Source organism: Podarcis erhardii, assembly GCF_964252035.2.
Source record: "Podarcis erhardii genome assembly, chromosome: 5".
Lineage (NCBI taxonomy): Eukaryota > Metazoa > Chordata > Lepidosauria > Squamata > Lacertidae > Podarcis > Podarcis erhardii.
In genome coordinates, this window is record NC_138509.1 from 35201704 (window position 1) to 35221502 (window position 19799).

The following is a 19799-nucleotide window of genomic DNA, read 5'->3' on the forward strand; positions in this document are numbered from 1 at the left end:
CTGGCTACTTTGATTAGTGTGGATTCATATGACCATTGAACAGCTTTAAGGGTGAACAAAATTTTACTCTTAATGCTGAAATGCTACCTCACCATTACTGAAGAATATCTGAATGTTATGACATTCCCTCTATCCACTAGAAGACCGGTGGACAGCTTCTCAATTGAGCAAAGGTAGGGGAGAAATGAAATGAAGCAAATGTTTAAGATCATTGTACTTAATGTTATAATGTTGTGACCACTTATAGATACCAGCAAGTGAGACAATATAGTCTTACAGTGATAAAGGAACTTCAGCAATAGGAGCCCTCCAGGTCTTTGAAGTTCAGAAATTCAGAAATAGAAAAATAAATTTTGGTAATATGCAGTTACTGATGTCCCATAATGGTTATCATGTGATCATATAAAAAAAGTTATTTTAAAAAAAAAAGTATTGGATTCATACAAAATCAAAAGGTTCACGAGGCATTATGTGTTTTTTCTACCTAAACTGATTGGCACCAGTGGATACCATAAGTTAAATGGAAGAAGTCAAATTTGCCTGCGTTCCAGAAATTTATTTTCCTGAAGCAGGTTTTCTTCATATTAAGGTACTACACAAAAATTAGATGTTTACTGAAATATTTTAATCCCCTGACTTGGTTTGACCCTGAAAATGAGTTGTTGGGTTTTTTTTAAGGGAACGAGGGAAAAGAAAAAAAGAGAGAGAAGGCTTTTCATATTCAAGTTATCTACACATTATGTCTATATATAAAAACTGTGTGGATATATATATATATATACACATATCATACACACACTCATACATATATGTACATGAACTGAGTTTGCTCCTCCCCAAAGAAACAATGTGCCATACTTGAACCAACCAAGAGGCTTTTAAGGCTGAAACCATGAAGCAAGACATTGTTTTCGAGCTAGACTACATTCTCCCATGTCATGATCTGTTACAGAGGCCATATCCAATTTTGCAATATTATCAGATTTCAATAACTTAAGATATCTGCATATAAAAAAACAATTCTGTCAACACTTATTAAAAGGATATTTCTGCTTCCAATTCATTTCCACTATCTAAACGACAAAAAAACAGTCACCAAGTGAGACCGTGTGAGGGCATTCCTTAGCCTTAATCTAAACTAACGTGCATTAGAACACTCTGATTTGTAGCATCCTTGGACTTCCTCATCTTCTCAATTGCCCGGTTCAGATCCCTCTGCTGCACGGGTCGAATTTCATCTTCCTCATTACTAAAAAAAACCCCAAAAAGCATAAAGAGGATTTAAATGCTGTGCAACACAAGTATGGTAGTTTAATCCTCAGTAAGGAAACACACCAAGAACATGGTACATATAAAAGGTGAGTGCTTTGAATGACTCTCACTTCCCGTTCTTTGAACTTCTCTGTAAAGTCCAATGTGGAATTAGTGAATATTCTGCCCCCCATAGGCAGAGAGATGTGCACACTGTTCCTGCCTCAGGGGCACACGGATCCCATCAGGGAAAGTGAAGGGATAGGAAGGATGTCATTCCCGTTTTTGTTGTACTCTGTGTAAGGTAAAGGGACCCCTGACCATTAGGTCTAGTCGTGACCAACTCTGGGGTTGCGGCGCTCATCTCGCTTTATTGGCCGAGGGAGCCGCCGTACAGCTTCCGGGTCATGTGGCCAGCATGACTAAGCCGCTTCTGGCGAACCAGAGCAGCACATGGAAACGCTGTTTACCTTCCCGCCAGAGCGGTACCTATTTATCTACTTGCACTTTGACGTGCTTTCGAACTGCTAGGTGGGCAGAAGCAGGGACCAAGCAACGGGAGCTCACCCCGTCATGGGGATTCGAACCCTCAACCTTCTGATCGGCAAGTCCTAGGCTCTGTGGTTTAACCCACAACGCCAACCGTGTCCCTTTGTACTATAATAATAAATAATAATAATAATAATAATAATAATAATAATAATAATAATTTATTATTTGTACCCCTCCCATCTGGCTGGGCGGCTTCCAACAAAGATGAAAAATACACTAAAATGTCACATATTAAAAACTTCCCTGAACAGGGCTGCCTTCAGATGTCTTCTGAATGTCAGGTAGTTGTTTATCACTTTGACATCTGATGGGAGGGCGTTCCACAGGGCGGGCGCCACTACCGAGAAGGCCCTCTGCCTGGTTCTCTGTAACTTGGCCTCTCGCAGTGAGGGAACTGCCAGAAGGCCCTCGGAGCTGGACCTCAGTGTCCGGGCAGAACGATGGGGGAGGAGATGCTCCTTCAGATATACTGGACCGAGGCCGTTTAGGGCTTTAAAGGTCAGCACCAACACTTTGAATTGTACTCGGAAATGTACTGGGAGCCAATGTAGGTCTTTCAAGACTGGTGTTATATGGTCTCGGCGGCCGCTCCCAGTCACCAGTCTAGCTGCCGCATTCTGGATTAGTTGTAGTTTCCGGGTCACCTTCAAAGGTAGCCCCACATAGAGTGCATTGCAGTAGTCCAAGCGGGAGATAAACAGAGCATGCACCACTCTGGCGAGACAGTCTGCAGGCAGATAGTGTCTCAGCCTACGTACCAGATGGAGCTGGTAAACAGCTGCCCTGGATACAGATTTGACCTGTGCCTCCATGGACAGCTGTGAGTCCAAAATGACTCCCAGGCTGCGCACCTGGTCCTTCAGGGGCACAGTTACCCCATTCAGGACCAGGGAATCCTCCACACCTGCCCGCCTCCTGTCCCCCAAAAACAGTACTTCTGTCTTGTCAGGATTCAACCTCAATCTGTTAGCCGCCATCCATTCTCCAACCGCCTCCATACAGGACCTTCACCGCCTTCACTGGTTCTGATTTAAAAGAGAGGTAGAGTTGGGTATCATCCGCATACTGATGAACACCCAGCCCAAACCTCCTGATGATCTCTCCCAGTGGCTGCATGTAAATGTTGAAAAGCATGGGGGAGAGGACAGAACCCTGAGGCACCCCACAAGTGAGAGCCCAGGGGTCTGAACACTCATCCCCCACCACCACTTTCTGAACACGGCCCAGGAGGAAGGACCGGAACCACTGTATGACAGTGCCCCCAGCTCCCAGCCCCTCAAGACGGTCCAGAAGGATGTTATGGTCGATGGTATCAAACGCCGCTGAGAGATCCAGCAGAACTAGGAAACAGCTCTCACCTTTGTCCCTAGCCCGCCGGAGATCATCAACCAGTGCGACCAAGGCAGTTTCAGTCCCATGATGAGGCCTGAATCCTGACTGGAAGGGATCCAAATAGTCCGCTTCTTCCAGGCGTGCCTGGAGTTGTTCAGCAACCACTCTCTCTGTGTACTCTGCGTACATTTAACTAAATGTGAAGTTGTACTCTCCAATACAACATCCTGAGATAGCTCAGTCGGTAGAGCACGGGGCTCTTAATCTCAGGATCATGGGTTCAAGCCCCAAGCTGGGCAAAAGATTCCTGCATTGCAGGGGTTGGCCTAGGTGACCCTTGGTACTCCCCCCCTTCCCACTCTACAATGCTATGAGTCTGTGATTTCTGTTTTTCAAAAAACCACTTTAAAGATAGACACCGGGTTAGAGCTCATATTAAAAATCTCTGTAGTTTCAATGAAAGTTACCTGTCTTCATATGTTGAATTAACATATTCCCTGACGCAGAGCAGCGCGGCATCACGGCACATTTCCTTCAAGTCGCTTCCTGAGAACCCGTCTGTTTCCTTAGCAACTTCAAGGAGATCAACACGCCTGTCCACCTACCAGCAAACAAGCAGCAGGATAGGAATGCCTTGAAAACATTTTACCAAGTTCTAATAGCGGTTCAGATTGAAGGATTAAGAAACGTTATCACAACTGACTCTGTTCCAACATGGACTTTAGCAAACAGCAACAACAACAAAAGGCTATGGGCACAATCCACAGTGAGAGCTGCGCCCTTTCAGCTTAACCGGCATCCATTAGAGAAAAGTAAGCACCATGACTGGGATGCAATAGCTGGCTGAAACCATTACGGATCCTACAGCCCTTCCAATAATGCAAACCTTTCCAAGTTCTGCTGCATAAGAAACAACCGACTTACATTCTCATTCTTCAAAATCAGCTTCAAGATTGCCTCTCTCTGCTTCAGTGCCTTTAAATTGAGAACAAAACATTTGTTACAAAGAACAGGGTGGCAGCATTCTCACTGATTTTGGATAAACAGAAATTGATGTGTTGTAATGGCACGGCATCACGCTTGTGCAATTCCCATTCGTGTCACTGGGCCTACAGAAGGACAGCAGAGTGGTAATACATTCACAATCTTCAAAAGTAAGTGAAGACTACCCCTTGAAGCAATAGGCTTTTACTCTCCCCCCATTAGCAGCGCCCAAAGTTCCCTTCCCTCTTCAAGGAAGAACTAGGACTGGCTGGGACAATAAACTCCAGGGAAAGGAACTTTAAACTTTTTCTTAACTACCCAATTGTATTACATTTTTATCAGTATATTGTATACTGTCTTAGGGATCCTTTGGTCAGAAAAGTAGCTGTAAATAATAAATAATAATGGTCAACAGATAACTGAGGAGTCAGGCCATACAATTCACGGCTGTGAATCTTCTATGACTTACAGGTTGATTGACATGAAATCGTGTGGGCATTCTTCTCATAATAGCTGAGTCAAGATCCTGAGGGCGATTGGTAGCTCCCATCACTATCACCTAAAAGAAGTCAAAAAAGGAAGGAAGAGCAGAAAGGTTTTTTGTTGCAAGATAAATCAGAATCACAAGTCAACACAGGCCAGACAAGCTCAGGGAATATATAGCTCCCACGAGTATTTAAAACCAAAAGTGATTAGTGCCCAGGATTTGGGTGAAAAGTAGAGATACACTTCCTGCTTTGAAAGACAAAAAAAGTTCACCACAGCCGAAGATGAAAATTTTGGCACGACAATCGAGATTCTAAAAGGTTTGGCTCAGCTCAATGTACTTTATGGAGCAGTATGTTCCATAATATATTCCACAATTTTCCTCAAGTACTAAAGTGCTTTGGTGTAATTGGTTTAAAAAGCTCTCCTGCCCAATAGGAAGCAAAATAGGTCAGTCTCAAAAACCTGAGAAAATACCACCATATTGCCTCTAAACAATGAAAGAAACAGGCTGATTAAAGATGCCATCAATAAATTGCTGGGGAATAGTCTTAGAAGCCTTCCACCCCAAAAGTTATCTGCTAGTAACAAAACTGGTATCTGGAGTCAATTGTCACATTTTCAAAGTTGCATGTGGTTTCAGAAATATAAAATAGTATCAGATCAAATGGGGGAAAGTTCTGATGTTCACCTTCTACAACTGATGCAAAGTAATATTTAACCATTCTAGGTTACGTGTCTCCCAGCGACCATTTCCCAAACTTGAACTTGACCAAGCATAAATACTGAGACTTTTTGTGGAGTGGTGGTTTGTTTTTAATTCATTTAGTTCAACATTCATCCTCAAATACTGCTTTCTCAGTCTTGTACCCTTGCCCTGCAAATGCCACTGGCTTAGATTTGTTCCAAGCATCATCACTTTTTGTACAACACCCACAATGAGGCAAACACACATTTGTGCCACAGACAACCCTATTTTCCTATACAGAGAAAAATGCAATGTGTAAAGAAGCCTGGCTTCGAAATACTGCTCTATTTGCTGAGAGAGAGAGAGAGAGACTGCCCTCTAGAGTTGAAAAGACAAACCATGCCAAAAGAATTCCCCTTTACGCAGAGGAGAAAGTGAGGTACTGGCCTGCCAACAGGAGAACACTAGTCATTAGTAGTGAGAGCCAAGAATATCACCAAGGCCTCTGAGCAAATGGGATCTTGTTGAAATTTTGGAGGCTTCCTATTGTAAGCCTATACTGGACAGAGAGGCTTTATCTGTAAGTTGCAGGCCAATTTCCCTCCTGCAAAGCTGACTTGAGGCCTTTTCCCTCTCTGATCTCTGTGGTGGCAACCACAAAATTCTGTGGTTATGAGATCACCACCTCAAGTTTCTTAATCTGAGACGCTTCAGAGATACAGATCTCAACTGCCAGAGTCATCTACCCTTTTCCTGAATTACACACACGACCAAGCCAAGTAAGAGTGAATCCAATTAAATACCCAATATGACAATCATCTCAGGAAAGATCGGTGGCCGTCTACAAAACACTGAAGCCAAAGTCCCAGGAGCCTGCCTTGTGTAGCTGCCTTGAGAGGGGCATTCCTGTCCAACCTTTCAAAACCTCCACATGGGAAAGTGAACCTTGGTGTTAATTCCTTGCTCTCAAGGAAAAGAGAGCTCAAAGAATGGCAAAAAGGTAAAATAAAATACCAGTTTAGCTGCAGTTAGCAGAAACGGATGAATTTTGCATGTCCTCGCTCTTTAGCATTTAAATCGTCCTGGCCTTTTTATGCATATAAATTTCTGCCCTTTTCTCTTAAAAATTATTACTTACTTGGCAGTTATAGTCGGTGTCCAGGCCATCCCAGAGACTCATGAACTGGGCTTTCATCATAGCTGTGGCTTCATGATCGGAACTTGAACGACTTCGTAGAAAGGAATCTGAATTTTAAGAGAGCATTTGAATTAAAGCTTGTGCTCATGGCTATTTTATCTTATTACTCTGGCTACCGCTATTGTATTGAACATTATTGAAGAAACATGCACCAACTACATAATACTAGAAGATTCCAAGAAACCTATATACTTAAGGGGGGGGGGGTCTTGGCTGGTGTTTCTCAAGCAAGAAGCCCACAGTTCCTCTCTTGCCATAGGGTAAACTACTTCTGACTATGATATGGGAAGAATGGAGAGAAGACTGCAAGGAATGTCGAACTAAGTGGATTTTGTTCAGATCCTGCAATACAAGCTGCCTCACCTAATGCTGTTCATTTTTCTAGACGAAAAGGATTAGTCTCTCAGAGAACTGGATGTGCCATCATAAAAAAGAAGAATCTGTCATATCTACTAAGTAGCATCACCTCCAACCATTTTTCCTAAACAATACATTCATCTGCCAACACACAACTACTATTTTAAAAAGTGAATGAAAAAGTGCAAGTTCAACAAAGAATGAAGTATGCAAATGTACAGGACTGCTAAACTGATTAACACAAACTATTGTTGATTTCCTCTGGGCAAATAAATTGTATTTGCTTGGTCCAAAATTCTCCCCCCTCTAGCATGCCTCCTGCCTCAGTCTTGTAAGAATTAAGTGGTATATAACATAGAATATTCACACCTAAGCACAACATTAGGCAAATGTTACTTTAATTTTCCCCCACCATATTTTAATTGTTCAGCTCCTGGAATAGCCAAATTGACAATATGTAAATAATAAATTAAGAGCTAAACAATTAAAGTATGCAAAAATTTAAAGAGGTATAATTTGTACATTACTTTTGAAATTTGGAGTTTCATAGTGAATGTAAATGAAGGTTGAAGTGGGTGAGATAACTCTGTTACATCATCAATATCTGCATCCAAATGAAAGCATTTTTCATTTCTTCCTGTAGTAAACACCAGATATTGAGTACACGTATATTTGGCATTAGCAATAAAGATCTTTGCTACAACCAAGATAAACTTGTGCTACCAAGCATTTCCTTATTTTCAGAGTGACTGCCTTCTTAACATTGATATTTTGCCAAATAAGGCATGCATACCTGATGAAATTCATTTAATTTTTAAAACTTCAATGCAATTATATTTTCCTATGACTACATACAGAAAGTACGTATTTTACCTATTTCATCAATAAATATGATGGAAGGTTGAAGCTTCATAGCAAGAGAAAAAACAGCTGCAGCCAGCTTCTGAGACTCCCCGTACCATTTGTCTGTCAGTGTGGAGGGTTGAAGATTAATAAATCGGCAACCTGCTTCCTTTGCTGTAGCTTTGGCAATCAAGGTTTTACCACAGCCTGGAGGGCCGTAGAGAAGTACTCCTAAAAAGCAACACATTGTTAACATTTTATTGCCGCTTGGTTTGACAGACACAGCATGAACACCAACGGAGTCACATTTGCTATGAATAAGATTGCTTCTAAGTGCCTTCGGATACTCAAGATTAGCACCGCCATTCATATATGGCTCCCATACCCAATGAATCCTGAACATGTTACTTTGTTCAGGCTACAATCCTTCTGTTAAAAACAAAAGTGATCTCAATGGAAGAGAAAAGGGAGCAACAGAGGCATAAACTGTCACTAAGATCTGTTCAGCTGAAAGTTAAAGAGCACTGGTTCCATACAGCTTAGCATTGAAACGTGTATTTGGAAATAAATCCCACCGAGTTTACCGGAAGTTGCTCTCATGTAAATACACATAGCCTTGTGTTTCACCAATATTCATAGGAAATGGTCGTAACGTTTCAATCTGCATTCTTCTGTTCACATAGAGTAAGAGAGGATCCTGCGGCTCTCCAGATATTGCTACACTGGAACTCTCATCAGCCCTGGCCAGCATGGGATGATGGGAAATCCAGTCTGGCAACACCTGGAGAAATACAGGTTCTGCAACTCTCGACATAAAGGGTTCTTGCTTTTTGTTAAGGAAACATCTTTTAAACCTTTTGATTACTACGAATTGAATATTTGAAATCTTAGCCCCTGCCTCTCCGGAAGAATATCATGGCAAGGGGCAGAACAATCACTCCACCAGCCAGTGAAAGAGCGGCTGCTCTAGTGCCTGCCTTCCTCTTCCCTTCCCATTCTTTTTCCTTTTGTATGTCTATTGGATTACTAGCCTGCAGGAAGGGTCTATCTTACCTTTTAATATATGTATAATCAGTGTAAGTGTTAATCATAATAATGGCTTGGTAATCATGCCAAAGTTTTAACCAGATTCCTGATTCGGAAGAAAGAACATTGTAGTTAAGAGAAGACTTCCCGATTTATTTGCTCACCTGCTCTGAAAATGGGCTCTGTGTGTGCACTTGAAAAGGCTTGTTCATGTCTTCGTTTATTAAGATAAGATACAAGTGTCTGAATGCAGCTGAAATCTACCATGGCCAGTTTCAAGAAAACATCCTCTATGACCTCTCTATACTTACCTTTCGGTGGCTGTAAGAGTCTGGAGTTCTGAAACAGATGTTTCTTCCTGATTGGCAAAATTACTGTGTCCTTCAGGTCTGTAATAACTTCGTCTAAACCTGCAATGTCATTCCATGTTACCTGAGGCACAATTACAATATTAAAGAGTCATCATCAAGTAAGAAAACAGTCACATTCTCAGCTAAAGAAGTTTATGGCTACCTGTAATTGTGTGTATTCAGATATAGCAGATAAGAGTGGAGCCACAGTAAGATTTGTGGTATTACTTTTTTGATTATCATGTTTTAAGTCAATTTAAGATGCAATCCTAAATCATCTCATTGAATTAAGTGTGGCTTACTTCTGAGTAAACATGAATAGGATCACATTATCTCTATTGTACAGATCTGACTGCAATTATAATTAGTTTTGTGATATGCAAAGCAGATTATAGTTGGCCCTGAAGTAAAGTCTCCTGACCCACTTCCCGTTCTGTAAAATATATAAGATGATTTCCTGCTAGAAAACAGTCAGGAACACTTGGAAGTTTCCTAAGTTAGGAAGATTCTTCATTTATTAGAGTGTAATCCCTGCATGAGTAACAGCAGCTGCATTTTACAAAGTTTTATCCCAAATATTACACTTTATTGTCTCCCGGAAGCACCGTTTTTCTAAATAAGTAAGAAAAAGTGAGAAAGAGAGATGCTTACGTGCATGCTAAGAGGGTCTACGAGATGTGCAGCAATGCTCATTTCATACTCTGTAAGCTTCACATTTTTCACGCCTATTTGCTTCATTAACTTTTCTGCCTATAAAGAGGTTTTTTAAAAAGAAGTTAACATTCAATAACATTACACTGTTCACTTTTAAAAGTTAATAATTTGGAGGTGTGTTGTTACTTGAAAACACTGAAGGCCAAAGAATTGAAATTCGAAGATCTTTACACAGAACCATCAAATTTTTCACCTGTTTGAATGTAGCGTGACTTCACCCCCACCCCTTTTAGTTAAAATGTGACTCCTCTGTTATTTGATAATTGTTCAACAGGTTAAGTACACAGAACGAGGCCACTGTCTCAGGGTCTTCCTCTGTGATAAATGAAGGCAAGCCCCACCTGCATTTTACTGCTGTTAGAGTAAGGCAGCAGCACAACATCCTATCAAAACATAACAGATTGGGGCAGGAAGGGGGAAAGGGGGGGGGGAACAGCCTTGATGCAAATTTCCCTTACCCTGTTTACAAACAATATTCAAGGGAGATGCTGTGACAAAAAACCTCAGCTGACTTTCATGCAGGAATTAAGACAGCAACATACACTATTGGGAGAAATAATATTTCCTCAGCAAAAAACCCCACACCTGTGGTTTCAAAAAAGGAACAATGCAACACCCACGTAAGAGATGCAGGGCAGATGTAAATCAATGCTTGGGGAAGGGATATAGCACAGTGGCGGAGCAAGGGCTTTGTGTGAAGAATATCCTGGGTTCAATCCCTGGTATCTCCAGGTAGCACTGGGAAGACTCCTGTATGAAAGGACACTGCCAGTCAGCACACGATGCTAAGATAGATGGATCAATGGTCTGACTCCTCTTCCTATATTTCTAACTAGCCCAGGAGCTGAGGACCATTTATAGCTCTAGGGCTTCACTCACTCATGGCTAGTTGGCCGTTGTCCACACATCCATGGTGGGTGAAGCCACTTCACACTTACATGTGTATGTGCACACACCTCTTCCTGCTCCTCAGCTGATTTTGTATCAGTTAGATGGTGTGCGTATGCAGGTTCGTGATTTTTTTGTGTGTGGATCAGAAAAAGAGGGAAGTGATTCATGGGAAAGCACATCAGGCTTCTAGCAAAGGCACTGTGTGCGTGTAAAATTGGCTTCTGCTTTTCCTTCCTTCTTCCACCTTTAGTGATGCAAATCCAAAAAATGTAGCAAGTACTTTCCAGAAGCTTGAAGGGGAGCAGCAAATCAAATGTGCTCTTGCGTCTCAGACCATGCTGAGCCGCGGACATAGCAAAAAGGATCCTGGTAAAGGGTGGGGGGGGAGCTGAATGCTTTGCCACCACTTGCTCAGGGCAAATTTGAGGAAATGCCCCATGAAAGTCAAGCTGGAAAGCAGCCAAGTGCCTTACTGCTTACCCTGTTCCTTAAAAAAATCCTAGGCCAGGGATGTGACAGGTGAGTGAGAGTAAGTCCAGGCTCCAAACATCACAGCTGACAGGTGCTGACTTTAAGCTCTGTGAGATCTAGCAAGAAGTGGAGCATAACACTGGCAGTCACTTTAAAGCCCTGATTGTTTGGGCTTGGATTTTCCTTTCTAGCGTGGCTTAATTCACTACAGCACATAGGAAAATTGGTCACCTACACCAGTGACATCAGATGATTGACTAGTTTATACCTCCCCTAAAAACGGCCCACCATTGGCCAGATTCAGTTCCTCACTCCCATGTCTAAATATTAGCAGCCATTAATGACAACAATAAGGATTTGGAAAACGTCCTTGAGCACTTGGCCTTCCCATTCATAAGCTTTTATGCTCCAAAATGAACATTCTGAATAATTGATATTTAAGAAGAAATATTTCTATATGCTCCTACCTGTTTCTGAGCTTCTACTTTTTGCTTCCTTGTTGGATCGATTGCATCTACCATCCACTTAATAGTAAAATAGGTCACAGCACCAAATATTGTCAATCGGAAAATTAAACCTACAACTTCATTCCGACTAAGAGGACGAGAGAAGGCTTCAGCATGTACCATTTTGCTTGTTTCACCTACGACAAAAGAAAGGAAAGAGAAAGTTATTATAAAAGAGTGTTTTCATATTGTGTTTAACTGGCAAAGTGGCAAGACTATTGATGTGTCCAGCTCATGTGTCTTTATTCCTACTTGCTATCAAGGAACTGCCATCATCTGAAGCACTGTTCCCATCTTAAGATAGAAAGTATTTAAAAACAGTCTATACCACTACAGTCATACCTTGTTTTGCGACCGGGATCCGTTCTGGAGCCCCGGACACTAGACTAAAAGGACACATGGTAAAACGCTGCTCTGCGCATGCGCACGGAGCAGTTTGCACTTCTGCACATGCAGCAAACCCGAAAGTAACCCGTTCCGGTACTTCCGGGTTTGCCGCGGATATTCAACAAAATGGACGCTCAATGCGGCAGACACAAAACGAGGTACCACTGTATGCAAGCCTGCAGAATGTCCTCAACCTTGGATGCACCAAGCAAGAATTACAGCTGCTAAGTTCTGGATACTAGAGGGAATTGCAAACTGCAAACATCATCTGAATTCATAGGCCTTGTACTGTGAAAATGCTGCTTTCTACTACTGCCTTTACAAATAGAGGTGGCAACTAATTTGCATGGGGATTCCATTCCTGGCCTCTGCATGTGTTGGCCGAGCATGCATAAGCCTGCTACACCCCTTGTTCTACCCTTTTCTGGGTCCAAAAGGACTCGCGCATCAGTGGTCGCGTATCAGTTGAACACACACATGAAATGTCCCAGCCCTTCTTCAAGTACAAACTCTTGCCAGAAGCCAGATCTGATACACGCCCCCAGAACTACATAATTTTGGGGACCTGTGGGCATTGCCCTTAGAATGGATCCTCCAGATAAAACATGAGAATACATTACCTTCATATATGATATTGATACAAAAATGTACTACACCACTGATGGGACAGAGGCAGTACAAGAAAGTCATACAACGTGGATGGAGTTCCAACCAAATCTCACATACATAGAAGGAGCTGAAGCCCAAGAAAAACAAAGAAGGCACCTATTAAGAGTCTTTGCTCTCACTTTCCACTCTGCTTCCATACAGCTTATGCTCCAACTAATGATTGCAATTAAAACACATCAACTTCAATGGCTTCAGGCCGTAGGCCGACCCAGAGCCTACTGCAACAGAAGAGGATAACTGGAGAGAGGCACACAGCGATCAACTTGGTATTTGGGTCAAATTGATTATTTGCCCTGTGGATATATTATGCCTGCATTTCTTACAAGTACTTATTGATCAGAATTATTCATCTATTGTCACTTTACTTCATACCCTGCTCTATGGTCCCCCTTCCCTCCCTGCAACCAACAAGACTGATAATTTTGCATTTTGAACTAATGCAAAGCAATTCCACACAGAGACTGAATCCTGATGCCCAAACATATTTCCTAATCTCAATTCAAACTGAGATTTTGTGTCAACTAAACACAACCTTTTTATCTTTTTCTCATAACATGCGTCATTTCCCCCCCTTTCAACAGTGCTTAATTTACTATAAGCAGAACTTCTGGTACTAAAAATAGCTTTTTCAGTGGAAAATGTCCCCCCCCCCGAAGAGCACCAAAGCCCACAACAAGGATATTTGAGAAGACAGAAGGAAATTTACATTATCTCAGTGTTTCTTCTTACATTCAAAACAACTGAGTTAACTTAGCTCTAAATGTTTGTCCATAACATAATGGGAATGTCAACAAACAGCTAATTGCTTCTCCTAGCTCTTCAGTGAAAAGAAGAATACTGTAGTTTCATTAAAGTTGAGCCAATTACATCACTCAATATTATATATTGACTTAAAGAGTTACATTTAAGTTTACCACTCTTAAGTCTTCTCTTTTCTTAAATAGGAACATTTATATAGACACAAATACAAATCAAATGTAAGGCCAGTAGACTACAAGAGGTACTATTTATCTGCCAGAAAGTGGTCAAGCATCCATAGCTAGTATGCCACATACAGCCAAAAGCTGAAGCCCTCAAGCCATATACAGAATATTATCAATAAGTTGTGGCCTGTCAGGTGCATTGTAGTCAATTCTTGTTGCCTGCTCAGGAAAAAATTGGATTAATCAAGAACATGACAGACCTCACATATCACCAGTGTCCTGTGCTGCCAGGCTGCTTAGCTAAGATGTGCCAAGTGCATAGGCATTGTATGACATTCTCTACCTGCTTTCTGAGTTTCTTTAAAAAGCTGAGTTAAAAGAGCCAGGACCACAGTACTATTAACCTGTGTTGTGATAGTTCCAACTTCAGTGAGAAGCACTGACATGATGAACAGCGTGTTACAACATTTGTAGCACAATTCTAACCCTATCTCCTCAGAAGTCCCACTGAATTCCATGGGACTTATTCCAGGTAAATGGGAGTTAGGACTGCAGCCTTGGACAACTATTTGGAAACTTAGAGAAGCAAGGCAGGGAGTGCTATTTATTTGTAAAAAAAATATTTATATACCATTGTATCACAGAAATATCACAGTGGTTTACAACAATATATAAATGTTAAACCATACAGTAAAATAATAAAAAGGGAAATAATTAAAAACAAACTTCAGTAGACAATTATGGGGGATGTACTCTTAATTGCCTGCATAGGCCTGACAGACTAGAAAAGTTTTCAGCAGGCGTTTAAAAGTTGTTACAAAAGGCGCCCACTGAATTTCCATTGGCAGTGTGTTCCACAGGGAGGAAGCAGCATGGCAAAGGCAAGACAGCTCGAACCTGTGCCTAGAAAGCAGAGAACAAGTGTGAATGAGCCCTCAGTGGCTAGAAGACCTTTTACTATCTGCAACTGGTAAACTACCACCACAGTAGTTCTTGTATTAGCTACTTCAAGCCTGGATTACTGCAATGCACTCTATATGGGACGTCCCTCATGTTTGGACCAGAAGCTTCTATGGCTGCAAAATGCTGTAGCAGGATTGCTGAAAGGAATGAGACCATGCATGCATGCATACAACACCTCTCCTCAGAAACCTGCACTGGTTGCCAATTTGGCTACCGGGCCCAGTTTAAGGTGTTGCTATCAGTATATAAATCCCCATAAAAGCTTGGAGCCTGTTTACCAACAGGGATGCCTTACCCGCCCCCTGCCCCACCTCGAGCCTGCATGGCCAATGGTCAGGGAGGGTAGGAGTTGGTCAGGGAGGGCACCAGGCTGGGGAAGGCCGCTTGCAAAGCAATGCATAGATGCCAAGTGCTCTGACACCCGTACAGGCAGCTTTTGTGGAGGGATGCGGAGGGAGGAAATGGAGAAACCAATGCCTGGGGTGACCTTGGGTCAGCGAGAGGAGAGAGACTGACCATAAAGCGGGGTGGGTGGGCTTTGAGCCTGGCAAGCGCACAAAAGGGAAAGCAAGACCACATAAGGGGAGGAGACACAATATATTAATAATCATCATTTATTATTGATACCCCGCCCACCTGGCTGGGTTTCCCAGAGACTCGCCTTCCTCCCCGCAAAGTCACCCAGGGTCTGAGGCCTCTCGAAAGAGGTTGCACAGGAAGGTCCAGACGAGCCCGTGAAGGAATACGAAAGCGAAAGGAGCGGCCGCCGCCGCCGCCGGGCTCCCTCGCGGTGACCTTCCCGCCCGGCTTCCTTTCCCCTTGCAGCGCCTCCTCCTCCTCCTCCTCGGCGCCGGGACAAAGGAGGAGCAGGGCGCGGAGCCCCCAAAGGAGACGGGGCTTGCAGCACGAGGGACACTCACCCCGACCGGCCAGCAAGCGACGAGAAAGGAAGCGGCTTCCAGCGGCACCAACAGAAGCAGCAGCAGCAGCAGCCACCAGTGCCTTGTAGGCCTCGCCTCTTTCCCCGCCTGCCCCAGGGCCGCCTGCGAATTCCTTCCGCTTCTGCCCCGGAGCCTCGTCGCAATGGTTCCGCTCGAGACGGAAGGGGGAAGAGCTGCCGCTGGGGCAACGGCGAACGGGGGTGGTTTCGTTACTAGGGCTTCCCCTGCTCTGACTTTGGGCGCGCGCTGCGGGGTGGGGACACGCATTCTTGAGGCAGGAAGTCAAGCGCCCAGGCTAATAATAATAATAATAATAATAATAATAATAATAATAATAATAATAATATTTTTTTATCATTGGTACCCAGGGCCCATCTGACTGGGTCACCCCCAGCCACTCTGGGCGGCTCGCTCTCTATATATGTATATATAAACATTACGCGTTAAAAGGCTTCCCTATACAGAACTGCCTCTTCGGATGTAAAGGCAGCACAATCCCAGATATATTTATTGAGTCCTAAGCATCATGGGACTGGCTCCCATGCGGAGCCCCTTCCTGTCCTTGCTTATTTGTCAGTACACCGCAGCGTTCTGGGGGATTAAATGAACTGCAATCCTGCGCAGTACTCGTTTTTGGGAGGAATTAATGGCAGCACAACTGATAGGAAAGTTGGCGGGTGTTTTCCTCGTAGCAAGTTCCTGAGCGTGCACACACAAAAAAATCCAAAAATCATTTTCATCCCGACTTTCCTCCAAGGAGGTCGAGGCTTCCCAAATGGTTCCCCCTTCTCTCCTTCGTTTTATTCTCACAACTCTCACGATACCGTGGCTGAATTGGGGTTCACACCTGGGTTGCTCCCATCCTTAGTCTTCTAACCAGACCCTGTCTAACCACTACATCACCACACTGGCACCGACAAGCAGAAATTCAGCAGGTGAAGTTCTTACTTTCACTGTACTTCCAAGTTGTGAAAAGCGGTCTCTTTCGGGCAGCTGATGGGAATCATTGGCTTTATGGTGGGGAGCTGTGGCAACCCTATGTAACCCACACATCTTTTCTACTCTGCCTTTTATCAAACAAGCAAGTTATTATTATTTTAAAAAACATTTTCTTTTAGAGTTTGGTCAGATTTTAAAAGCAGATTATTGGGGGTGGGTTTGGTGTTCTTTGTTCATTTCTACATCCTCTAGATTTCAGTGGGATATTCTTAATAAATACAGGTCAGGTGATAAATTGCATGGAATGAGGATATATTTTAGAATGAGGCACAAGATCTGATTGCGTAGGAACTGTATGGCTATTGAGTTGAGCTCTAGTTAAATGCTAATTATCACAAAGTATTTATATTTTTAATAGGATGAGGGTGTAATCCTGTACATGCACACTACAATCTAAGGCTGCAGTTGTTTGTATGTTTTCTGAGAAGTCCTGTTGTGTCTGTGGAGATTACTCTCAGGTAAGTGTACACAGGATTACAACCTTAAATTCCTTTGGACATGTTGGAACTTACTCCTAAGTAATCATGCCTAGGATTCTACTATGAAGAGTGTTACATTATTTTATTGCTTGCCCTGAGAAAAAAACCCCAATTTGGTGAGGTTGGCTAATGTTACAAATCCCCACCCAAATTAAGGAACTGAGGTTGAAAGTGACTTATCTAAATGAGTCATTGTCTGAAATGAGATTAGGTCAAAATTTCCCAGGAGCAATACCAATACTTTACCAACTGGTCTCTAAAAGGAAGTAATTCATTCCTTTTAAGCTTTCGTAGTCTCATACCCTGACAGTGTACATGATACAAAGATGCAACCTGGGGCGAGTGCTATGTGATTCCAGAAATCCCTATTTTACAGTTGGTTTGCTTTCAAAATATCACAGTTCCAGCAAACATGTTGGATGACCTTAATTACACAGTATATTGCACAGGCACGACGTTCCAAAATGGAATTGTATTTTTAACAGTGGGGGGCCCAATAATGAATGAAATTATAAGGACTCATGACATGGATTGGGTTTTGTGAACGTTTCCCACCATTTCTCCACAATCATGAGAGAAAAATAGATTTTCTACAAGAGGACCACACCATTTGCTGCATGTTTATATATGCAAATATATGGACATTTGTATTTGTAGTTGTTCTACTGTGAACTAGACTCTACCTGGCAATATTGTAAAAAGGGTAAAGGTAAAGGTACTCCTGCCCGTACAGGCCAGTCTTGCCAGACTCTGGGGTTGTGCGCCCATCTCATTCAAGAGGCCGGGGGCCAGCGCTGTCCGGAGACACTTCCGGGTCACATGGCCAGCGTGACATCGCTGCTCTGGCGAGCCAGAGCCGCACACGGAAACGCCGTTTACCTTCCCGCTAGTAAGCGGTCCCTATTTGTCTACTTGCACCCGGGGGTGCTTTCGAACTGCTAGGTTGGCAGGCGCTGGGACCGAACGACAGGAGCGCACCCCGCCGCAGGGATTCGAACCGCCGACCTTTCGATCGGCAAGCCCTAGGCACTGAGGCTTTTACCCACAGCGCCACCTGCGTCCCACGGCAATATTGTAGCCTACCTTAAATATATCTTAAGGAAAGATTACAACTACCCATCAGAATAAGATATTATAGAGAAATCTATTTTCATTGAACTTGCCTAACATGGTCCTGATTCTCATGGTACCTCACCATCAAAATCTACTTTCTGTCAACTCATTCTTGTCTTAATGTAAGGAGTCTGAGGTGTCACAAACAAATTAGATGAGGTGGGATATGCATATTGTTTTGAGTTTGGGGTAGAGGAAGTAGGCTGTATGCAAGATCCTTCTAACTCCTGGATCCAGCAAGTGTTAAAATATAACCCAGGCTATCTTCCTGTGTTAAGGTGATATACCGGGTGATGGGCCATTAAAAGAAACAAAGGAAAGGCGCTCTATGTGAGGCAGCAAATGGGTGGGACCCCAGCTTGTGGTTAGTTAGAAGAAGGAAGCCAGATTCTGGAGTTGAGAGTTGCAGTGATGTGACCTAGAAGCAAAGCAGCAAGCTGGAGAAGGAGTGAGAGTAATGTTTGATCTCTGTTTGAATCCAAGGCTGCAGCTATGAGAGAAACAAGTCCCTGCTGGGATGCTAATGCTGTGAACCCCTCCATTGTAGGCTCCAATTGTATATATGTGTAAATAAACCATGTATTTTAAAAGTCACCAGTCTCCACTATGCCTTATTCCTGAAGTATAAGGTAAGCCCCTGGGTAAGCCCCTGGAATCTCGCACTGCTCAGAGATTGGGTTGGTGTACAACAATATTAAGTGAATGCACTCATGGCAGTGCTTCTACAATCAAAGCGTTGTAGCCAATTAGCAGCAAAATCCAAATCATGTCTACTCAGACGTCCTATTGAAACCAGTGGGGTTTAGGAAACCGGTGGGGTTCTGGGGGAGGGGGGAGGTGCCAGTACTCACCATGAAGTTGTTACACTAAGTGCCACATTTTAAACCAGTGCTTTTCTTCCAGAAAAAAGGTGCAGGTGCTGCGTACCCTTGAGTGCCCCCAGGAAAAAATCACTGGGTTTAGGATTGCGGCCTATGTCACATGCAGAATAGTCTCATTGAAATCAATAGCTTTGACTAACGTAATCAGTGTGTCTAATCTGACTTACCTGGATACAACTCAGAAAGATTGAACGGCTTTGCTACCCGTATGTAAATGATACAGTAAAAGGGAAAAAACAATATTTCAGATATTTCTTGCCTTACCGAAAGATTCCATGTTTTTCTAAGTGGTATAATCACTTGCTGTCTTAACAGTTGAGAAAACTAACTAGTGAATCCCCTCTTCCACCTCCCATTTTCTTGTTTTGGCTCCTCATCCCATCCTTCTTCTTTATTTGCAAATTTAGATTGTTTATATAGTCACAGTACATTATACCTAATCAAATTCAAGACATTTACATAGTGCATTGAACAGGTTTAAAAAAATCAGCAAGGCCACATGTTAAGGATGTGTGATCTGTACAGGCATAATACAATGGTCTTGTGACTACCACACGCATAATAATACAGTAGGTATGGGAGCAGCACAGACATAAGACAGTAGTATTTTGAATATCTTTAAAGTTTGACTAATGTGTCAGTCTTTTACAGAGATAGGTTGAGCCTTTAATCTGCAGTCTATAAACTAAAATCATAACTTTGTTTCTAAGATGCATATGCATCAACATAAAGGTTGGTAATCAGCTACGTTTTACTCAGAGTACACCCATTGAAATGAATGAATATGGCTAAGTT

The 19799-nt window shown here is 42.7% G+C and overlaps 1 protein-coding gene across 2 annotated transcripts; it reads right to left on the reverse strand.

The window, feature by feature from the left end:
• Window positions 1-1032: 1032 nt before the first annotated feature.
• ATAD1 (ATPase family AAA domain containing 1) lies at window positions 1033-19488 on the reverse strand. 2 transcript variants are annotated; one of them, XM_081864677.1, is made up of 10 exons: window positions 19269-19488; window positions 11611-11786; window positions 9719-9817; window positions 9029-9149; window positions 7722-7922; window positions 6432-6538; window positions 4589-4678; window positions 4060-4110; window positions 3603-3736; window positions 1033-1249 (listed from the first exon to the last, which is right to left on the reverse strand). In XM_081864677.1, exons 1-10 carry the CDS (start codon window positions 19279-19281, stop codon window positions 1129-1131), a joined length of 1113 nt encoding a protein of 370 aa, XP_081720803.1. In that variant the 5' UTR covers window positions 19282-19488; the 3' UTR covers window positions 1033-1128. The 2 variants fall into 2 exon arrangements, with proteins under 2 accessions (XP_081720803.1, XP_081720804.1); XM_081864678.1 differs by lacking the exon at window positions 19269-19488 and adding an exon at window positions 15512-15671.
• Between the last annotated feature and the right edge of the window lie 311 nt (window positions 19489-19799).